Source organism: Astyanax mexicanus, chromosome 2 (assembly GCF_023375975.1).
Source record: "Astyanax mexicanus isolate ESR-SI-001 chromosome 2, AstMex3_surface, whole genome shotgun sequence".
NCBI classification, from domain to species: Eukaryota; Metazoa; Chordata; class Actinopteri; order Characiformes; family Acestrorhamphidae; genus Astyanax; species Astyanax mexicanus.
Window position 1 is genome coordinate 20,681,210 of NC_064409.1, and position 20,733 is coordinate 20,701,942.

General features: G+C 39.1%; 1 protein-coding gene across 1 annotated transcript in view; it reads right to left on the reverse strand.

Moving 5' to 3' along the window:
- Window positions 1–20,733, reverse strand: part of lamb1b (laminin, beta 1b) — a 43,810-nt gene that overhangs the window by 9,692 nt on the left and 13,385 nt on the right. Inside the window, exons 7-23 of the mRNA XM_022671374.2 lie at window positions 19,413–19,615; window positions 19,172–19,292; window positions 17,541–17,729; window positions 17,165–17,341; window positions 16,084–16,196; window positions 15,919–15,998; window positions 14,727–14,862; window positions 13,648–13,806; window positions 13,437–13,558; window positions 13,191–13,311; window positions 11,487–11,676; window positions 9,581–9,724; window positions 8,343–8,574; window positions 6,688–6,851; window positions 6,237–6,461; window positions 3,704–3,918; window positions 2,287–2,383 (exon numbers count right to left, since the gene is read on the reverse strand). Coding sequence (XP_022527095.2) covers window positions 2,287–2,383; window positions 3,704–3,918; window positions 6,237–6,461; window positions 6,688–6,851; window positions 8,343–8,574; window positions 9,581–9,724; window positions 11,487–11,676; window positions 13,191–13,311; window positions 13,437–13,558; window positions 13,648–13,806; window positions 14,727–14,862; window positions 15,919–15,998; window positions 16,084–16,196; window positions 17,165–17,341; window positions 17,541–17,729; window positions 19,172–19,292; window positions 19,413–19,615 — 2,688 coding nt within the window. The remainder of the gene's footprint in view (window positions 1–2,286; window positions 2,384–3,703; window positions 3,919–6,236; window positions 6,462–6,687; window positions 6,852–8,342; window positions 8,575–9,580; window positions 9,725–11,486; window positions 11,677–13,190; window positions 13,312–13,436; window positions 13,559–13,647; window positions 13,807–14,726; window positions 14,863–15,918; window positions 15,999–16,083; window positions 16,197–17,164; window positions 17,342–17,540; window positions 17,730–19,171; window positions 19,293–19,412; window positions 19,616–20,733) is intronic.

Sequence of the window (20,733 nt, forward strand, 5' to 3'; positions counted from 1 at the left end):
GAGTTTATGAGACAGGACAGGTCGGGATTGGGCAGAACGTGTACGGGCTCGGGTAGGGTCAGGTTGGATTTTTTTGGACCAGATCTAAGCTCAAGCAACTGCTATACCAATGAGAGTTTGTAGAGTAGTTGTGTAGCATAATTAGATGATAACTATGAAAAAAGATCTTAGAGACATGTTTTACATTCATGACCAGGAAAGGAACACAAGGTTTAAGAACATAATGGATGACAATTGGTAGTAAATAAAAAAAAAAGAGTATTTATGTGTACATATAGTTTCATATGTATGTATGTTAGTGTGTGTCACTTTACAGTTATTATTCTTCCCTTATTTGTGTCATTAATGAGTAAATGTTTGTATTACGTTGCATTACTAAAAAGAGAGTGTGGATCTAAAGGAGGGTTGTTGTGTTTGGCCGATGCACCACTAGAGGTCGCTGATTATAAATGTTCACTGATGCTCCCTAAGGTACAGTTCCACTCATGACCTGCCAGATTTTGTGTATTATGGAATAACCAACAAGCAATAGAACAGACACTGAGGACTTACCAAAACATGAAATTCAAAAACTGTGGATGGGTGTGTGTGTGGGTGAGTGTGTGTGTGTGTGTGTGTGTGTGTGTGGGTGTGCTATAGAACACTCTGAGTCAGTCTGGAAAAATCCAGGAGAGACAGCGTCAGCCTCTGCTCTTATCACAACATGATGTACGAGGTACAAGAGCAGAAACACAGTCACACTGTGTGTGTGTGTGTGTGTGGTGTGTATATGTGTGTTTGTTCAAATGCAGCTGCGTTAAAAGAAGATCCTCAGCGTTTACGGTGGGAATGAGAGAGCTGAGCCTGAATTCTTATGGGTTTTCAGCTGGAGCATGACCAGATCTTGTATATCTCTCCACCCTGGAATGTTTTCTTCCCTGGAGTGTGTGTGTGTGTTTATATGTGTGTGAGGAAAGGCAGAAACATGCACATTTGATGAGGGAACAGTGGGAAAGTTACTACTGAAAATAAACTCTCCCATATAGGAACTCCTGTTTATCTTCAGTCTTTTGGTGTTTGTAAGCAGAATATTTAAAAGAGAAGTGGACACAGAGTGGACACACACTTCCGCACTTCAACAGTTAGACTTGACAGCTAACTATTATATTGTATAGATGTGTGTGTGTGTGTATGTGCATGTGGGTGTCATCCAAAGTACAAAATAAAATAAAAAATGTAAAGTTTAGTTAAAAAATTCACCTAACTCACATTTCTTTACTTCTACAGTTCTTCAGTTCAAAAGCATTAGTAAATAATAAAAAATATAATAGATTTGATGTTTGGTCTGTGTTCATCCGAATCATTTGCTTGTTTAATTCCTTAACAGCTGAGGATATTTGTCAATTGTCTGCCTGATGTTACACCACAAAATCTTGAGGATTTCTATTCAAGCATTACATAAAAAGCTTTCATTTTTGATAAGAAACATTACTGAAAAGCATGGTAGTAAATGTAATAGAAAAAGAATCAACTAAATCTGCTAAATGTCAAAATATAATGGATAAAACCATAAAAGTGTCTCTTTTCTGAACTTAATTTTAAAATCAATATTTTCCTGAATACAAATCAAACAGTTGACGCCCTCCAAACTTTTAGTTTTGTTTAGTTTGTCTAGTTTTTACATCTATTTTCAAACATGCAGAATTTGGGTTGATTCTTGTTACTGATCTCGAATTAATAAGTGGAGTAGAGAGTGAACAGGCATATTTCAAAGGCCTCATATTTTCAGAGTTTAAATCACTTATTTTACTAAAGAAAAAAGCGTTTTTTATCATCTACACCTGCAGCCTGTATACAGAGCAAGGCATGTTATAAAATGTTATTTCCTATTCCTATACGTCAATACTGAAGTGCTGCGGTGTTAATGAGATTTGAATGAACTTATTGTATTATGCCTCTTGACAAGCAGGCAGTTAGACAGTCACTCCACCCTAGAGTCGTTACACCATGTATAGTTCGGTGTCCAGAAAAGAAGGAAGGAAAAGAAAAATATACTCAGAACTGCATGTTTTTAATTAAGTCTAATTTCACAGCTTTAGACCGGCCCTACGGTCTAACTGCTGCTCATCATAAGTTTAAATACCAGCTTGATGTTTATTCACATCTGTAGGTTTCTGGACTGGGAGGCTTTTGACAGTGGAGCACTGAGCTCTTGCTGGGATACTGGTTATATATGCACATTTTTGGTTAAAAATATACAATATGGTAATGGTCATTTCTGAAGGTAGTGTGTGTTTTTAGACTCACCATGACATTTGATTTCTGGATCACCCCAGAACAGTTCTCTACACTCCCCACATGCCCTGCCACCAAAACCAGGCTTACAGGAGCACTGACCGGAGAGCTGAAAAACACACAGATTTGTAGTCAGTAATAGAATAAACATATTAATTGAAGGGTACCTGTATAGGGGCTTCATAACACACTCATTTAATTCATTTGAATAACGCATTTATTATTTTAAGCAACACTTTATTTATGTATAAACAGCTTATGCCAGTAATCGCAACATCACACAAGACTAAACTAATGAAGTAATTGAGATGTATAAATAATACATGCTTGCATGTCAAAATTCAAATTCAAATGTATATTTAATTAGTTAAATTAGGGCTGCACGATATATCATTTAAGCATCGTCATCGAGATGTGATGACACAGGAATTAGATACACAGTGCTGTCTCTGTGTTTGTGTAAGTGACAGGCTCCTGCTGCCTGAGACGCGCCAGGGGGAACGCGACAGTGGGGCAGGGGTAAACACGAGGTAACCGCATGGCCTCCATCCACATGGCTGTAACTGGAAATAACTGCGCAAAACTGTGCTGGTCTGAGGTGCACAGCTCCCAACACATTGGTTTACAAGCACATGCCATGCTTGTAAACCAATGTGTTGGGAGCTGTGCACCTCAGACCAGCACAGTTTTGCACAGTTATTTCCAGTTACAGCTGAATTCACGCTTTTAATCCCTGAAAACGCTTTTATTTACCTTTTAAAAAGCCATTTAAATGCCTGAGTAAAGGGACAATTACTGTTGTTTTCCTGTGTTCCTCGGGTTTGGAGTGCTCAGTGCTGACTCAGCTCTTGATTGGTCTGGACGCGAGACTGAGCGTGGGTGGGGGCAGGCCTGGTGATGTCATGAGCCCTGCATTGTTTAATATTGCGATATATAGTTGAAAAAAGAACATTTGCAATGTAAAAATTTCCAATATCGTGCAGCCCTAGTTGAAATATATTTATAGTTAAAAAAATAAGCATGTTAAATCTATTTAACTTTATTTGTATCAAACCTGCAAATGTCACAAATACAGCTCCAAGTGATATCCTATCCTCTGCAAATAAAGTAGAGTTTTAAATACATTTAAATAAGTGTAATTTTGTTTATTTCACATATGCATTGTATATCATTTTACGAGTACTGGCATAAACTATAAATAAATATTCAAATATTGCTTTACAAATGCATTACTGATGCATTAGTGATTAGTTAGCCTTTATATAGATACACTTTAAATAAAGGGCTCTTACTCTGTATAATGAACCTACAGTATATGACAGGTATGGTCTATACAGTGGTCAGTAAGGAGATACACTAGTTAAGTGTTTCTAATAAAGTGGACAGTGAGTTTTAGCCAGGGATGGAAAAGTAAGGGGTGTTTTCTCACCAGGTCACAGGAGAGGCTGTAGGAGTGTGTGGGGTGGCACTTGCATGGCTGGCAGCCTTCCTTACTGTTAATGTTCCAGGTGTTGGGGGCACAGCGGTCACAGTTCAGTCCCACGACCCCGGGCAAACACGGGCACTGCCCACTCACACGGTCACACTCACACTCACCATCCCTACAGCTCTGAGAAGCAGTGCCCAGTGGCAGGCACATACACTCTAAATACACATACACATAAACACACACACACAGACACATTCTTTTGATGAGTGGTATTATTGAATACAGTAACTCTGTATTGTAGAGCTTGTGTTGTGTACAGTAAAGTTGTGAGTGGTATTAGTGAATATAGTAACTCTGTATTGTAGAGCTTGTGTTCTGTACAGTACAGTTGTGAATGGTATTAGTGAATATAGTAACTCTGTATTGTAGAGCTTGTGTTCTGTACGGTAAAGTTGTGAGTGGTATTAGTGAATATAGTAACTCTGTATTGTAGAGCTTGTGTTCTGTACAGTACAGTTGTGAATGGTATTAGTGAATATAGTAACTCTGTATTGTAGAGCTTGTGTTCTGTACAGTAAAGTTGTGAGTGGTATTAGTGAATATAGTAACTCTGTATTGTAGAGCTTGTGTTCTGTACGGTAAAGTTGTGAGTGGTATTAGTGAATATAGTAACTCTGTATTGTAGAGCTTGTGTTCTGTACAGTAAAGTTGTGAGTGGTATTAGTGAATATAGTAACTCTGTATTGTAGAGCTTGTGTTCTGTACAGTAAAGTTGTGAGTGGTATTAGTGAATATAGTAACTCTGTATTGTAGAGCTTGTGTTCTGTACAGTAAAGTTGCGAGTGGTATTAGTGAATATAGTAACTCTGTATTGTAGAGCTTGTGTTCTGTACGGTAAAGTTGTGAGTGGTATTAGTGAATATAGTAACTCTGTATTGTAGAGCTTGTGTTCTGTACAGTACAGTTGTGAATGGTATTAGTGAATATAGTAACTCTGTATTGTAGAGCTTGTTGTTGATAAAGGTTAGTAAAGTAATCTTTTGTTCATGTGCTTCTATCAGCTACTATATGAATGATGGTCCTTGATGCAATGCGCCTGTTTATTTTCCCTACATTCTTTCCCAGTTTAAAACCAGCTCCTTCCCACTACAGGTCACCTCCTTCTTTTCCCACGATTCCTCTGCTATTCTGAAAGGTCAAAGTTAAGCATGTGCCTCCCAATATGTGTTTAAAGCCACATCCGCCTGCTTTCATTCTCTCAGACTGTAGGCATTTCTGTTTACATCTGTGTTATTCTTCCCTTCAGAGAAGTATCGAGTGTTCTTGGTGGGCACCCTTGGTACAGATGGGGCACAGCACTGCACAGCTCATGGGGGGTCAACTGGATTTCAAAGTTATTAATGTCTATGTACAAAATAAATAATAAAATACAGAAACACATTGAATGATAAGGTATTTAAATTTTTTCCATATTATTTTATTTCAACTTTTTCCCATATTCTCCCAAATTTAGCTAGGCCAATTGTCCCACACAATACAAGGAGGGTAAAGACTAGCACAAGCCTCCTCTGACACATGTGAAGTCAGCCACTGCCTCTTTTCCAGCTGCTGCCGAGTAGCATCTAAGCAAGCTCAGAGGAAAGCGCAGCGACTCGGTTCCGATACATCAGCTCACAGACGCCTTGTGCTGATCAACATCACCCTTTGGATTGATGTGGGGAGAAACCGCCATCTACGCACCCAGAGAGAGCAATGCCAATTGTGCTCTCTCAGGGCTCCAACAGCTGATGGCAAGCTGCAAGACGGACATTCATACCAGCATTCTCCCGATCATAGTGTCAGTGCTTTGGAAGGTATCCAAAATTTAACTGGAGGTATCCAAAATACTGTTTATGATAATATATCAGTCATAATATATTGATAAAGTGCCACTGCAAAACTTGTAAACAGTGCAAAAATTTCCCAGCAACACTAGCATCAGAACAATTTCTTACCTTTTCTTATATTATATATATATATATATATATATATATATATATATATATCAATTAATGTGTTTTTCCGATTTAATAGGCTTGTAATTCATTTTAAACTCTATATTGTCTTCAACCAGTTCATAGTATTTCATTTACAGACTGAAAACAGAATCTTATACATTTGTATTTGTGTATAGTGTTGGTAGAATCACAATGCTCTCTGTGATTGAACTCAAACGACAAGACAGCTGATCAAAGAGGTATGCTGCCTCTGTCAATCAAAAATAAGAATAAAAAAGACTGTTTATTAATCATGTTAAAATGTTCAATTAAGCATCACATTGATTTAAAGTCATATAACTCACAACTATCCATACCCAATAAAATATTTCTAATCCTTACTTTTATCTCACCCTCATTATGACTAGAATTAAAGGAGCTTCATTCTATATAAAAAAAATTAAACCTGATAGTTGGGTAAAAACAAAAACCTTATAAAATCAGAGTATTTTAATTTTAAAACGTTTTTTTAATCGGATAAAATCAAATCCACTTACTCTGGCAGCTCTGAGTGCTGGCATCTCCGTAGTAACCGCGGCGGCAGTGCTGGCACCCGTGGCCCTCAGTGTGGAAGAGGCACCTGAGGCAGACGCCCGTGCGGGAGTCGCAGGACCCCGGGTCGTGCATGTGAATGTTTCCGTTACACTGACAGGGGTGGCACCGCCCACCCACCACATGAGGGTTACCATAATAACCAGGCATGCATTCCTCACACCTGGATCCTGAAGAAAGTAATGAAGATAAGTTGTTTCTGTGGGTATATAATATAATGCAAACACCAATCAGCCATAACATTAACACCACCTACCTAATACTACCTTATGGTGGAGAGTGTTTGTTCTTTAAAATTAGAAAAAAGATATTTACAGTACAGTTTACACTAAAACACAATCATGCCCTCATGTCAGCATCAGCATTGGGTCACACAGCAGGCAGGTGTATGCTTACCTTTATATCCTGGGCTGCAAACACAGACCAGCTGGCGTAAGTTGGGGTTGTGGTAGCAGGTGTCAGCAAACTGCCTGCCGCTCCCCGGGCCATCCGGACACATACAGGGCCGACAGTGCTCCCCGCTGCTGAGCAACGCATTCCCATGATATCCGCTCTCACACCTAGAGAGAAAATGATTTAAGAACTTTTAAAGGATTAATGTGGTAAGCATTAATTTTAGAGTATACAATATCCAGGTTATTTGATACAATCACACTCAGCAAATAGGAAAAATAAACAGTAACAGTACATTACATAGTTCTACATAAATCAATATACACTGCCTGGCCAAAAAAAGGTCACACACTATAATATTTTATTGGACCGCCTTTAGGTTTAATTGTAGCACGCATTTGCTGTGGCATTGTTTCGATAAGTGTCTGCAATGTCACAAAATTTATTTCAGTCCAGTGTTGCATTTAGTTTTCACCAAGATCTTGCAGCAGCATTGATGATGGTAGAGTCTGACCGCTGCACAAAGTCTTCTCCATCCAGCACACCCCAAAGATTCTCAATGAGGTTAAGATCTGAACTCTGTTGCGAACAATCCATGTTGTGAAAATGATGATTTCACGCTCCCTGATCTCACGCTTCCACTCTTGTCTTGGAATATGCCCATGCCATCAGGAAAGAAAAAAATTTATTGATGGAATAACCTGGTCTATATTCAGTATATTCAGGTAGTCAGCTGACCTCATTCTTTCAGCACATACTGTTGCTGAACCTAGACCTGACGAACTGCAGAAACCCCAGATAATTTACCTAGTAAAATATAGGTGGCCACTTTTGGCAATAGGCAAAGGTGTTTCTATGTTTTAGAGAGTCATGTTCTATTGGCAGAACTTCTCTACATGGTCTAGACAAGCTGTGTGTGTGCATTTGCACAGGGTGCAACCTAAAAGTAGCTGAACATTTGGACATATAGAGTTATAATGAAAATCAATCTACACATGTGGAAATATGTTTAGAACAATATAGTTTTCTTGGAGTGTCCTAATTTCTTTATATGATTGATACAGCATGTCCAGTGACATTGATTGTATGATCTTAAACCAGATTGTATGGTCTCATTAAGCTAAAATAGTAGTGTTTATAGGTACTAATGCTCATGTTCCTCTTCAGATTCTTCAATGTCTCTATAGTGCAGAGGTCTCTAATAGGGGTGCTCTCTTTGCTCCCAAAACAACCCTATCTCAAAACTAAGGCAACCCCCAGAGGACAAAAAGCATTGGCAACTCCCCCCATCAGTTTTACCCACAACATAATAAAGTCTGATACAGTAATACTATTAAATAAAATAAAACTGCTGTTTTTAAACAAAGCAGATATTTTGGCCAAGTTTAGCAAACATTTCTCTATACATTGTATCATTTGTTATTCATGCAATTATCATGACAGACAGGCGCAAATCTAATATAAATAAAATTAAATAGAATAAATATATATAGGCCTATTTAAAACAATACATATTGTTGAAATGAACTAGTATGTGTAATTTGTTGTGTCTTCCAGTTGTTGATGGCGACGGTCCAGACCTTGGCCTGGCGAAATTTTCTCTAACTGCACCATACTGAATTTTAATTAAATACCCCTGCTATAGTGGCTCCTCGTACCTCTCACAGTGTTGTCCAGTGGTGTGGTCTCTACACTCCAGGCACTGTCCGGTCTGGGGGTGGCAGTGGTGGCTGTGGCCGTTGCAGAAGCACTCCTGGCAGTGAGGAAAGCCCCAGTGGTTGTGCAGGCAGTGTGCACACTGACGTCCGTACACGCCCGGCAGACACGGGCACTGACCGGTAGTGGTATCACAGAAGTCATTAAGGGAACCCATTGGATCACACTCACACGCTGAGGGAGAACAGAAAGCTCTATTACATATAGTACAATACAATTCACAACTCACATGCTGTACCAAGTGTACCATGGCAAAAAATTGTATACCATGTTACAAATGAACTACAGTTGAAATCACCAATTAATTATCATAACTTTATTCAAGGTTACGTTATTTAAATTATAGGCTATACATTGCACATTATAAAATCGCCACCATATAGTATAATAGATGTTTTATCCAACAGGTCAAGTTTCCATTAATAAATAAATAGATAAATAAATATATCTGTCATAAAATACAATTGCACCCAGAAAGAAGTGTGGAACTGCAATGTTCAATGTACATTTAAAAATAAATGAATCACAATTTAAACTGAGTTATTGAGTTGTAGAGTTTATTGCAATGATCCATCCCATGCCGCACATATATTCCTATTAAAATGAGCTTTCAGAAAGGTAGGACCACTGATTGTGGGACCTTAGGAACATAATTTTGGTGGCACGGTGGCTTAGTGGTTAGTACGTCCACCTCCCGATCTGAGAATCAAGTTAATTGTCCTGGTGTGATTGTGTGTGTGTGTGTGGGTTGGAATGTTTGCCCAGACATGGATTGGCACTCTGTCCTTCAGATGGAAGGATGAACAGCTGCATTGTGCTGTGATGATTGGTTGAGTGTGGAAAATGATTGTAAAGCCCCACACCATGACACCAGGCTTTCTGCATGTGGGACACGTGACAACAAAATGTAAATATGTGGGATGCTATTGGGAAGCAGGAGCTGTGTGAGGATGGATTCACAGGACTCCATTAGGAACCTCTGCAACTCTTTGCATGATACAGCTTTACACATGAGTTACACATAACGTCTGTATGTATAAATCAACAAATATCACTTATATCAGTCCAAATTATGAATTATTTACTGTTTATGGGAACTTTTATCTTACTTCTAAAGTGTGTATATACAGTATATACTGTGTGTATGTATGTATGTATGTATGTATGTGTAAATGCTCACATCTGCAGCCAGAAGGACCAAGCTGGAAGGTTCCAGGGGAGCAGGTGTCACATCTCTTGCCCACCACATTCGGCCGACATGAACACTGACCACCAATAGAGTCACACAGCAAACTCACAGAGCCTCGTGGGTCACACTGACACTCTGTGGGTATGAGAGAGAGACAGAGAGAGAGAGAGGGATGATCTTCATGCGCCCAATAAAAATGTATACTGACAAAAAATAATACATATGAACTGAAGGATTTAAATTATTTTCTAAATCTCAGTAACTGAATCAGACTCATGTTCATCTGGTGTATGCTGTTCTTGTCCCTCAGTGTGTATGTGAGCATGTTTATTCCCTGTCTCTCTTTGTTTCCTTGGTTTGTGGTTAAAAGCACTGAACCCATCTCCTCTTACAGCTCTTTCCTGAGATTTATTATACCTTCTAAATATTTACTACAGGAATCTAAACACGACTGTGACAGTATTTAGTGTTGTGCCATCATGGTAATAAAGAAAGACATGAAGGACCAAGAGGGAAAAAAAGTTTAACCCCTTCAACCCTGTATGTGGGACATACTTTACATCTTATTATCATGATTGATATCCATTTAATAGGCCCTAAAATAGAACCATGTGGGACTCGTATGGCTTGAGTTTCTTCAGGGGAAATGTGCACACATACACATAGCTTGTCTATTATCTGTAGAGAACTATTGCCGATAGAATAGGACTCTCTTGAGCAGTGGAAGTGGAAGTGTGTTCTCTGGAATAATGGAGCTCCATCCTATTTGGAATGAGTTGGGGAGCTGGGGTGGAGGTGTGGGTGGTGATCATCCATCCACAATGCTTATATGACTGAATGCAATCAGATCCTCACAGCAATGCTCCAAAACTCAAGCAGAAAGTCTTTCCTGGACAGTAGAGACACTTATTTCAACAAAAGCAGGATACATTCTTGGCTATTCTTTTTCTGGGTGGGTAGGGGGCATTACTAGTAATAGGGGAAAGCCTAATGAAATTGTGGTTTATTCCCACTTTTGGGGCGGCACGGTGGCGCAGTGGGTAGCACTTCCGCCTCACAGCAAGACGGCCTGGGTTCGATTCCCGGCTGGGGCGACCCTGGTCTTTCTGTGTGGAGTTTGCACGTTCTCCCCGTGTCTGCGTGGGTTTCCTCCGGGTTCTCCGGTTTCCTCCCACAGTCCAAAGACGGCACGTTCAGGCTAATTGGAACTTGATTGATATTGCCCTTAGGTGTGAGTGTGTGAGTGAATGTGTCTGTGTGTCTGTCTGTGTCCGTCTGCCCTGCGATGGATTGGCGGCCTGTCCAGGGTGTATCCTGCCTTCCGCCCAATGCCTGCTGGGATAGGCTCCAGCCCCCCCCGCGACCCTTCACGGATAAAGCGGTTGACAATGAGATGAGATGAGATTCCCACTTTTGGGGAAAAAAAGAAATCTATAAAATTAGACATAAATAAAACCGGGACTCTAAGTGGTCCAGCAGGCTAAGTGCTGCCACTATGATCAGGAGATCGCTGGTTCGAATCCTGTTAATGTAGCTTGCCATAGGCTGCCGGAGCCCTGAGAGAGCACAATTGGTCTTGCTCTCATTGAGTGGGGGATGGCTCTCTCTCCACACATCACTCCAAAGAGTGATGTCGCTCAGCACAAGGCGTCTGTGAGCTTATGTATCTGAACCGAGTTGCTGAACTTTTTCTGAGCACGATGTGATGCTACTCGGCAATGCTGCATCAACAGGAAAAGAGGCCGTGGCTAGTCTACACCCTCCTGGTGTTGGGGCATCACTAGTGATGGGGGAGTCCTAATGAGTGAGTTGGGTCTGTGGCCTTGTAAATTGGGAAAAAAATGGGAAAAAATTAAATAAAAAAATAAAAAATAAATATGTGTGTCTGTGTTCTGACCCATGGCTCCTTGGTGCATCAGGGCAGATGCGCTGAAGATGTATTCTCTGCAGATGTCAGTCATTGGCGTTTTCTGGACGCTCTGGCCTTGTTCTAGACAGCGGTACTTCTGGAACATCGTCCATGCTTCCTGTCTGTCAGGCGATCCTGAGAACAGCTCCAAATCCTTCACCGCAGGCACCAGCACAATCTATGCACAACACAACTCAGCTTTACTACTAATGTTAGGACCAGAGACCAGACCAAGGTTGATGTGTTTGTTAAATTGTATTCTGTACATTTAGTGTGTTTATTTTTTTTTTCAGTGTCAAACTGTAGTGTAATGACTGAGCACACTAAAAACAGTCCTACATCCTGTCATCATCACCAATGTGGGTGGAGTCTCCCTAAACCTAACACTAATTGGTTTGCAGCCTGTTGAAGTTGCCTTCCCAGGTGTTGTGCTGAATTCTGCCTCGCTGCCAGAATCTGCTTCCCTTTGAGTGCAGAAGCATCTCGCAGCAGAATGAGTGTTACAGATTTCCCCTGGATTCCTTGAGTTTTTTCCTTTTTGTTTAGAAATAAGGGTTAATTAGTGATGGGCGATTATGGCCAAAAATTATATTTGATTGTTTCACAAAAAATCTAATTTTCTTTTATAATCGATTATTTCCCCCCTTAATAAAAATCAAACTACAGATGACAAAGAAATGGTTCAAAACTGGGTTTACCTGTATAAAATGAAGTATTTGTGTTTGGTGTTCAGACGCTTTGGGTTGGGTCGACTCATTGAGTGAATCAATGATTCAAAACATTGTTTACAAGCCCATGGGCTGACCTCGTGTAAAAACAGCCGCAGAGAAACTCACACTGAACTCGCACTAAACGAGTCACAGAAGAAACTTTGAAGCAAAGATTATTATTGTTTTCCACGATTAACTACGGATCCTTACCGGAGAATGATGACGCTGCAGTTTTTAGAAAAAGTAGGATTTATTTCGAGCTAAATATATTGTTTATTCCACAGGTGTTTGTGTCGAAAGTGCTGGAACTGTTTTCAGTACAAGCTCAGTCCTCGGACAAAAGGTTAAAAAAATATGTGTGTGTTAGTCTGTGGGAGGTGCCAGATAAACACTCAGCACTAGAGTTAATTTAAGTTACAGTGGATACAGGAATCACCAGTATAATTTGTTAGAGCCATACTACTGCTGGCATAAATGATGCCAAAGGGAGACAGATTTCAGCACAACACCAGGTCTGTTTCTTTCTTATAGTGTTTCATGGGTCAATGATAGCCTGCTTTAAATTATTGTCATTGGCCTGAAAGTCTGAATCATCTAAAAAAGTTTTTTTCACACTGAAAACAAACCGGACAATGTTTCAGTTCAGATCTGGACTGAGTAAACCTCTTTTGGTTGGAAAAAATTACAGTGGTTCACAGCACCTTTAACGTCTGCTATTTTGGCCTGGACCAAATGGAATATTCTGAAAGTCTGGACCAAACAAGGTAGGTGTGAAATCACCCTTAGATTAAACAGTATGATATAGTTAAGCTTACTAATGGACAATATTTTATTTTGCATGGGAAATCTCTATTCAAAAAGTTATGCGCTATATGTTTTACAGAGGGCAGTTTGGAATGTTCTGAAAAGTATATATTAAAAATGACTTGAAGAAGACTGTACTTATAATTGTATATATGTATGTGGACAGCGGGATACTCACAGAGTCGATGAGCATGTGTGGATTTTGATGAAGATCATTTGATGAATACAGAGCCATCAACATTTCCACTGTGTACGTCTGTCCCTTTTCCAAACAGACCGGTCTGGGTAGAACCACATACCTGCAAAAATGGAGTTATATAAAGTTAATTACAGATAGACACTCTCACTGGCTACTGATAGTCACAGACTACACACACACATACACACACACACACACACACACACACACACACACAAAGACTACCTGTATCCTGGGGGCAGTGAGGCACTCTGCTGATCAGCATAAGGAGGTGAACAGTGTGCTGATGGTGAAGGAAATCCAGTACGCTTTACATCCACCATTACCTGCTCCCACACATCTGGCAACTACACACACAGATACACACACAGAAATATCAATACACTAAAGTACGCAAGTCATACCATGTGTGTGTGTGTCTGTGTGTGTGTGTTACCTGTGGTTCATAGCGGATCAGCAGGCTGTACTCCATAGACTGTGGCACGTTGTCGATGGTAAATCTGAGGGTTCCTCCTTCAGGCACGTTTGCAAAGCCAATGCCAGTCCAAGTGGGATGACGATCTGCAGGGAGAGGCCTTGGGACCACCTTCACTGCCTGTTACATAATCATTACAAGCACATATAGTATCTAAAATTAGGGGTGGGCGATATGGCCCTAAAATAATATCACGATATTTCATGGTATTTTCTCGATAACGATACTCTTGGTGATATGACAAAAAACTTAAAAAAAAAAAAAACTTAAAAAATACACTATACACTGCAAGAAAAAAATATATATATATTATAACATACAGTGTAATATTGCACACGCCTAACTGAGATATTAAATAATACAAGAAATTTATCAGATTTGTAATAGAAGTTAATGATCCAGAATGTCATGATACTAATAATAATGGAATCCAATCATCTCTATATATCTAGAATTAAAGTAAAATAAATGATATTGGACAGATATAATCTGTCACTAGTAGAAATATAATGTGAAATGGGATGCGTGATGTGGCACAATATTTTAAGGTATAATATCGTTTACGATATTTAAACATTTTGATTCGATATTATCGTGTACGATACGATATGGCACACCCCTATCTAAAATCTATAAAAAATAATTCCAAACTAAAACAGAATTCACATGCTTCTTCAAATCTTACTTCAAATGCTGCATCAGGATATTTCAGCTTGTCAAGAACTGCACCTGTACAGCATTTTTTTACATAAGGAAACACTTAGTGTGATTTGTATCTACTGCAGTGGAGTAAAACTGAATTACACTCCTTAACTGACTACTACTAACTACTAACTACTACTAACTACATTTCTCACATAATACAGATTTAAATGTTTTTTGTGTAATTTTACAAACAAAACCAACACAACTTTTAATTAATTAGTTGAAATTGAAATACAGTTTGTGGTGTGTCTGTCAAAGGAGTATTTTTGTTTTACAGAAAAAGAACTATAAAAGTTTAACAAATAAGAGAAAATAATGTGCGGAGTGGGACTGACCGGATCGAATGCGGCATCCTCAGCCTCGTAGATGTAGTGATCCAAGGAAGCAAAATAATAACCTGACTCCATCTGGTCACAGCGCCGGCCAAACATGTGCTCTCGACACACACACTGCCCTGTTACTGGAGAACAACTGGAGAGAGAGAGAGAGAGAGAGAGGCAAGAGAAACTGTATCTATGGTGCCTGAAGGATGATGATAATTGCAAACAGAAACAGTAAACAAAAAATGTTTAGGTTAGGCCAACCTAAAATGATACAGTACCTGATTACCAAGCATATTTTTTTCATTAACTTAGTCAATAATGTTCATAACCTTTTTATTTTTTACTTTTTATATTTGGTTCAGCAGCTGAAAAATAGAAATAAATAGAAACTGCCCTTTTACATAGAATAGCTAAGGTCTTCCTATTTTCTAGGTCCTGACCACAAATCTGCTGTCTTAATAAGCCTGCAGTTAGACAGTCACTCCACCAGGTGCTAAACCATGCAGGAAATTGTAACCATTTAAAAAGAAGCGGGTTTTCCCAGCACTGTGTTTTTATGTAGTGTAAATTTACAGCTCTAGACCAGCCATACTGTCAAACTGCCGTTTATAAAGTAAGAGGAGCTCATAAATTCAGAGCAGATCAAGAGCTTATTGGTGCGTTATCAGTAGGGCTGGGTATTGAAATTTTTTATTTTGTTTATACAATAATAAAGCACCACAATCATGCTCATTGTTTGTTTGTTTCAACAATATACAAAAAAAGATGGAGCCTCTCATGGTGACAGTAGTAGAATGTGATTACTCATGACAGCTGTTAAATAAATGCATTTTGTGAGAATAATTATTGCTTTTTGTATTTCTTTTGTTGCAATTTAGAAAAAGGTATCGAAAAAAAATATTGTTTGGGTATCAATATGAAATTCAAGGTACCGTACTGGTATCGGCAAATTATCAGTCAATAAGGCTTCAAGTCTGTTTGAGTTCACTTAAAAATACCCACAACACAATCATGTATTGAATGATTTAAACAGTTATTAAGTTATTTTCTGGATAATTGAATAAAATTAGCTTAAAAATACAAATTTAATACAATAATAAAAAAAAAAACATTGATTGTAGCAAGCCTAGTAATGGGATGCGTGCTCTACAGTGTGTTGTGCTACAAAATGATTAACATTTTTAAAATGACCATTCATTCTTACTCGTTATTCAAAGCCCCGCCCAGATCGCAGTCACATGGTCGACAGCCGTCCATGTCATTACTGAGGCCCCAGAACTGAGGCTGAGAGAGAGAAAAAGAGCAATGTTATAAAACATTAATACATGCACATATTAATACACACACACACTCTTGCTCTCTTCCTCACCAAACACTGGTCACAGTACTGGCCGGTGACGAGGCGTCTGCAGTAGCAGCGTCCTGTTTCTGTGTCACAGGGGTTTCCTCCAGGGAGTGTTCCCATAGGATTACAGCTGCACGCTGGACACACACACACACACACACACATACACACAAAGAAATAAACAGGAAGTCTTGTACAATTAAGGTTCTCATAAAATAATAATGGAAAGCAGGTGTATACTGATGTTATGGTAGTTTTATGAGTTCTGTTAAATTCACAGATGCTTTATCCTGAGGAGGCTGAGGAGGTTTAACTGTTCAACTGCTGACATTATTTGGCATTTTCAAATAATAGAAAAGTCTTGCATGTTGTCCTTTTTTGCAGGGCTGTATGTAAATGTTGATTATTAAATTATCATGTATTGTGTTTTTACATTTTTTACCCAATTTGGAAGATCAATTAGCCAATCCCCATTCATATAAACCCCTAATCCTCACTACTAATGCCACAAAACCTCATGTGAAGTTAGACTTTTTGCCAACTGCAATTCTGCAATTCAGCATCACTGGGTAGCTATCACATTAAAAGGAAAGTGCCAGAACCCCAGCTCTGACACAACAGCAAACAGACACCTGTGCTCACCAACATCACAGTGGGAGTAAAAAGGGGAGAGAGCACCACCTACTGTACCAACCTAGAGAAAAACAGCATCACCAAATGTACTCTATATTGGACTCTGGCTGCTGTTGGCAAGCAGCATTATCCAGAATTTGAACCTGGGATCCTCTGATTATAGTTACAGTTCATTAGTCAACTGGACAAGCTGAAGCCCCAGTATTGATTTTTAATTAATTTACAGTTACAGTTAAAGATTAATGGCATTAATGGCATTAATTATGCCATTAAAGCTGATGTCTGTAAGCTCTGGTGAGAATGGGTAGTTGCATAGAGCATGCAGAACAAGTCTCCTTATAGACAGACAGACAGACAGATAGATAGATAGATAGATAAATAGATAGATACTTTATTGATCCTCGAGGGAAAATTCTAAATTCTCTGTGTATGTAAAGTATATGTGTGTGTGCGTGTGTGTATTTCTCCTCACGCAGGCAGCCCAGTGGGTGTTCACTGAGTCCATAGTGTCCCGGTTTGCAGTGGTTGCAGCTCTCCCCCTCCACATTGGGTTTACAGCGACACTGTCCCGCTATCAGACCCCTCAGAACATCCGTCACACTGTCACATATACCGTCATTCAGAGAGCCCAGCGGGTCACAGTCACACGCTGCAAACACACACACACACAAATGCATGAATAGATGTATACACATACACAGACACATGGAGTTAATGCATAATGCAACTCTCTGCATATAAACTGCAAATGGGAAAATCAATTACAGACATAGATCTCAATAGAAAACTGTAAAGATATCTTGTTTTAAAAATTAGAGGAAATTTAACATAGAATTTACAGCACTTACGCCTGCAGATGCGGGGGTCTCGGAGATGTTTGTTGGGGTGTTGGTAATAGAATGGTTTGCAGTCATCACAGTGCTGACCCTGTGTGTTGTGCTGACAGTTATCACACACTCCTCCACTCACGTTCCCTGACGACAGGTACACCGCCATATCAAAGTGACACTCGTCTGAGTGATAGTTACACTCACACTCTGAGAAAGAGAGAGAGAGAGAGAGAGAGAGGGAGGAGAGAAAAGGAATGATAATACAGGTTAACAACAAATCCCTAATAAAGATGGCTGCCCCGCACATTAACAGTAATAAAAGCATGTTTTCAATGGTGTTTGGATGTCAAAAATACTGCATACATTCATTATTATCATCCGGAATAACTAACAATGCTAACCTGGGACAATGCTATCATGATAAACCGGAACATAACAAGAGGGAAATATTTTTAAATGAATTACATATGTCTAGAATGAAGAATATAGTTGTAGTTAACTTTATAATAATTGAAAAGGCTACATAACTTCAGGAATACATTTATTTCTACTGTTATTATTAACTTGATAATTTGATGTATAAATACACTAATTAATACAGGATGCATTTACTCTGACATGCCAAATGTTATGGGATTGTAAGTTGGTCACAACATGTCACCTAAAAGAATAGCTTGCTTCTTGTAAGTAGCCTGCATGCTCATGGTAAGGTAAAGTAAAATATGGAAGTTGTTTTTAAGGCCTTATAGTCTAATGTAAGAGAAGGCTAATATTACTACCCACCCATCAATGGCATTTGTCTAGAATTGTCCATGTGAAGAGATAAGCAGCTCATACAGGTCAGTGCAGCAGTATATATATACAGGGGTTGGACAATGAAACTGAAACACCTGGTTTTAGACCACAATAATTTATTGTCGCGACGGACAGTTCTGGTGGAAACAGGAGAGTTGAGGTGCACATTGAATTCTGCCGTGATTTGTTCAGCCGTGGTTTTATGTTTTTTGTAAACAATCCGGGTTAGCACCCGAACATCCCTTTGAGACAGCTTCCTCTTGCATCCACAGTTAATCCTGTTGGATGTGGTTTGTTTTTCTTGGTGGTATGGTGGCTCTTGATGCATCACAAAGACTTGCTGTCTTGGTCACAGATGCGCCATCAAGACGTGCACCAAAAACAGTCCTCTTTTGAACTCTGTTATGTTGCCCATAATGTTGTGTGCATTGCAATATTTCGAGCAAAACTGTGCTCTTACCCTGCTATTTGAATCTTCACACTCTGCTCTTACTGGTGCAATGTGCAATTAATGAAGATTGGGCACCAGGCTGGTCCAACATACACCTGTATATATGCATTTATATTCATTCATATACTGTCATACAATGTCAGATCATCTTTGGTCTTCATTACAGGCACTCTGAGCCCAACATTACATTATTGAGGTCCTGCGACCGGTGGCTCTACCTTTTCTAAATGCAGACTTCGATGCACTAGTTTAACAGGACAATGCTTATCCATATACTGCTGCTATCTCAAGAGCTTGCCTTGAAGACACAGATACTCTGCCATGGCCATGCCCTATCCCTGATAGATATTTTTAATACTGTTTTTGGTGAACGTGTGTGTGTGTGTGAGTGTCTCATACTTACTCTTGCATGCATTGGTGCTCCGGCCTTGCGCGGGTTTCCATGGAGCATCCTGATAAAACTCTTCACACTCCTCACAGTTCAGTCCAGTAGTGTGATGTTTACACATACAGTGGCCGTGAACCTGTGTGAGCAATTGTACACATATTCACACACACACACACACACACACATTTGCACATTAGCAACACTGCTAATCATGATATAAGTAAGCTTATTTTTTTTGTAGTCTGTCGTTCCTCACCATTCCGTCTTCTCCCCGCTCGCTCTCTCGAACTGGTGCACACTCGGAGGCGTGGCCATAGCAAAAGCAGTTGCCGCGGACAACCATGTCGTAGAGTGCGTAGTAATACTTTCGCCTCACCTCCTCACCCCCATCCAGCAGGTCATCACCGAGAGTGTGCAGCTTCAGCATCCGCACCCGGAGGTTGGTTATTCTTAACAGGTCTACAAACAGACACACACACACACTTGTATATGGACAGTTTTAAACAGCTGGTTTAAAGTCAGAATAGAACATATTTTAAAATGTATTTTTTTTTCTTAAAATTTATTTTTTGTCTAAATGATCAATGTACCACATTTAAAATACTGTCATGGTATAATTTTGTATCATTTTGAATGAATATATTTTTATATATTCATGTCTATATTATTTTTATTTAAGATGTATGATGTAGCACACATACTCACATATATATATATATTCACACATTAAATGTATTCTCTGAAATATACCCACACTCAAGTCTATGGACCATTCTACACAGCTGGTCTAAAAAATCATTTTAAACTAATGTTTGTTCAAAAATTTGATGTTTAAAAATGCTTTTGTCTGAATCGTAAAGTAACTGTATAATTTCAACAAATGTTTTAATTGGGTGGGACAATATATCGATATTGCTATATATCGTATTGGTTTGATCATTTTATAATGAGGAATCAAATGTCAATATTTTTATTAAAACTTAGGTGCTCTAAAATCCCTAAATCCATCCTAACAATATTGTTTTTGTTATCGTATTGTTTTTGATACACTATCAACACATGCTGTGAAATATCAATATTTTTATTGCACTCTACACTCTACACCCCCAAAATTTGATTTACTAAAGTTTCTGCTTAGTACTCCACATGGTGGCGTGAATAGGGTAAACCTGCGGTGAAGAATATTAGTTGCTAAGTTCTGTGAAACTGACACCAATAAATCGATAATTTCTGATATTTGTGTCTTGAGGAGTATTTTATCCTCTTCAGAGATAGAGATGGTGTGAAGTATCATAGAGAATTGATATATTGAGTATCACAGAATAACAATATTGTGATATTGTCAATACTGTGGGCAACATATCACTATAATATCCTTCAGTGAGAAGCCCTGTGATTCATACCACTAGTAAAGGATAAACTAAACAATTCTCAGTATGAAAAGACCTATAGATCGAATTTTACCTACAAACATGAAAGGATATAGAGCCCTGCTTCTTCTCATAATTTATGATTGGACACTTTGACCCTGGTTGGAATGGGGGGGGAGCTGCACTGTCTGCTAAATTCTCACTTAA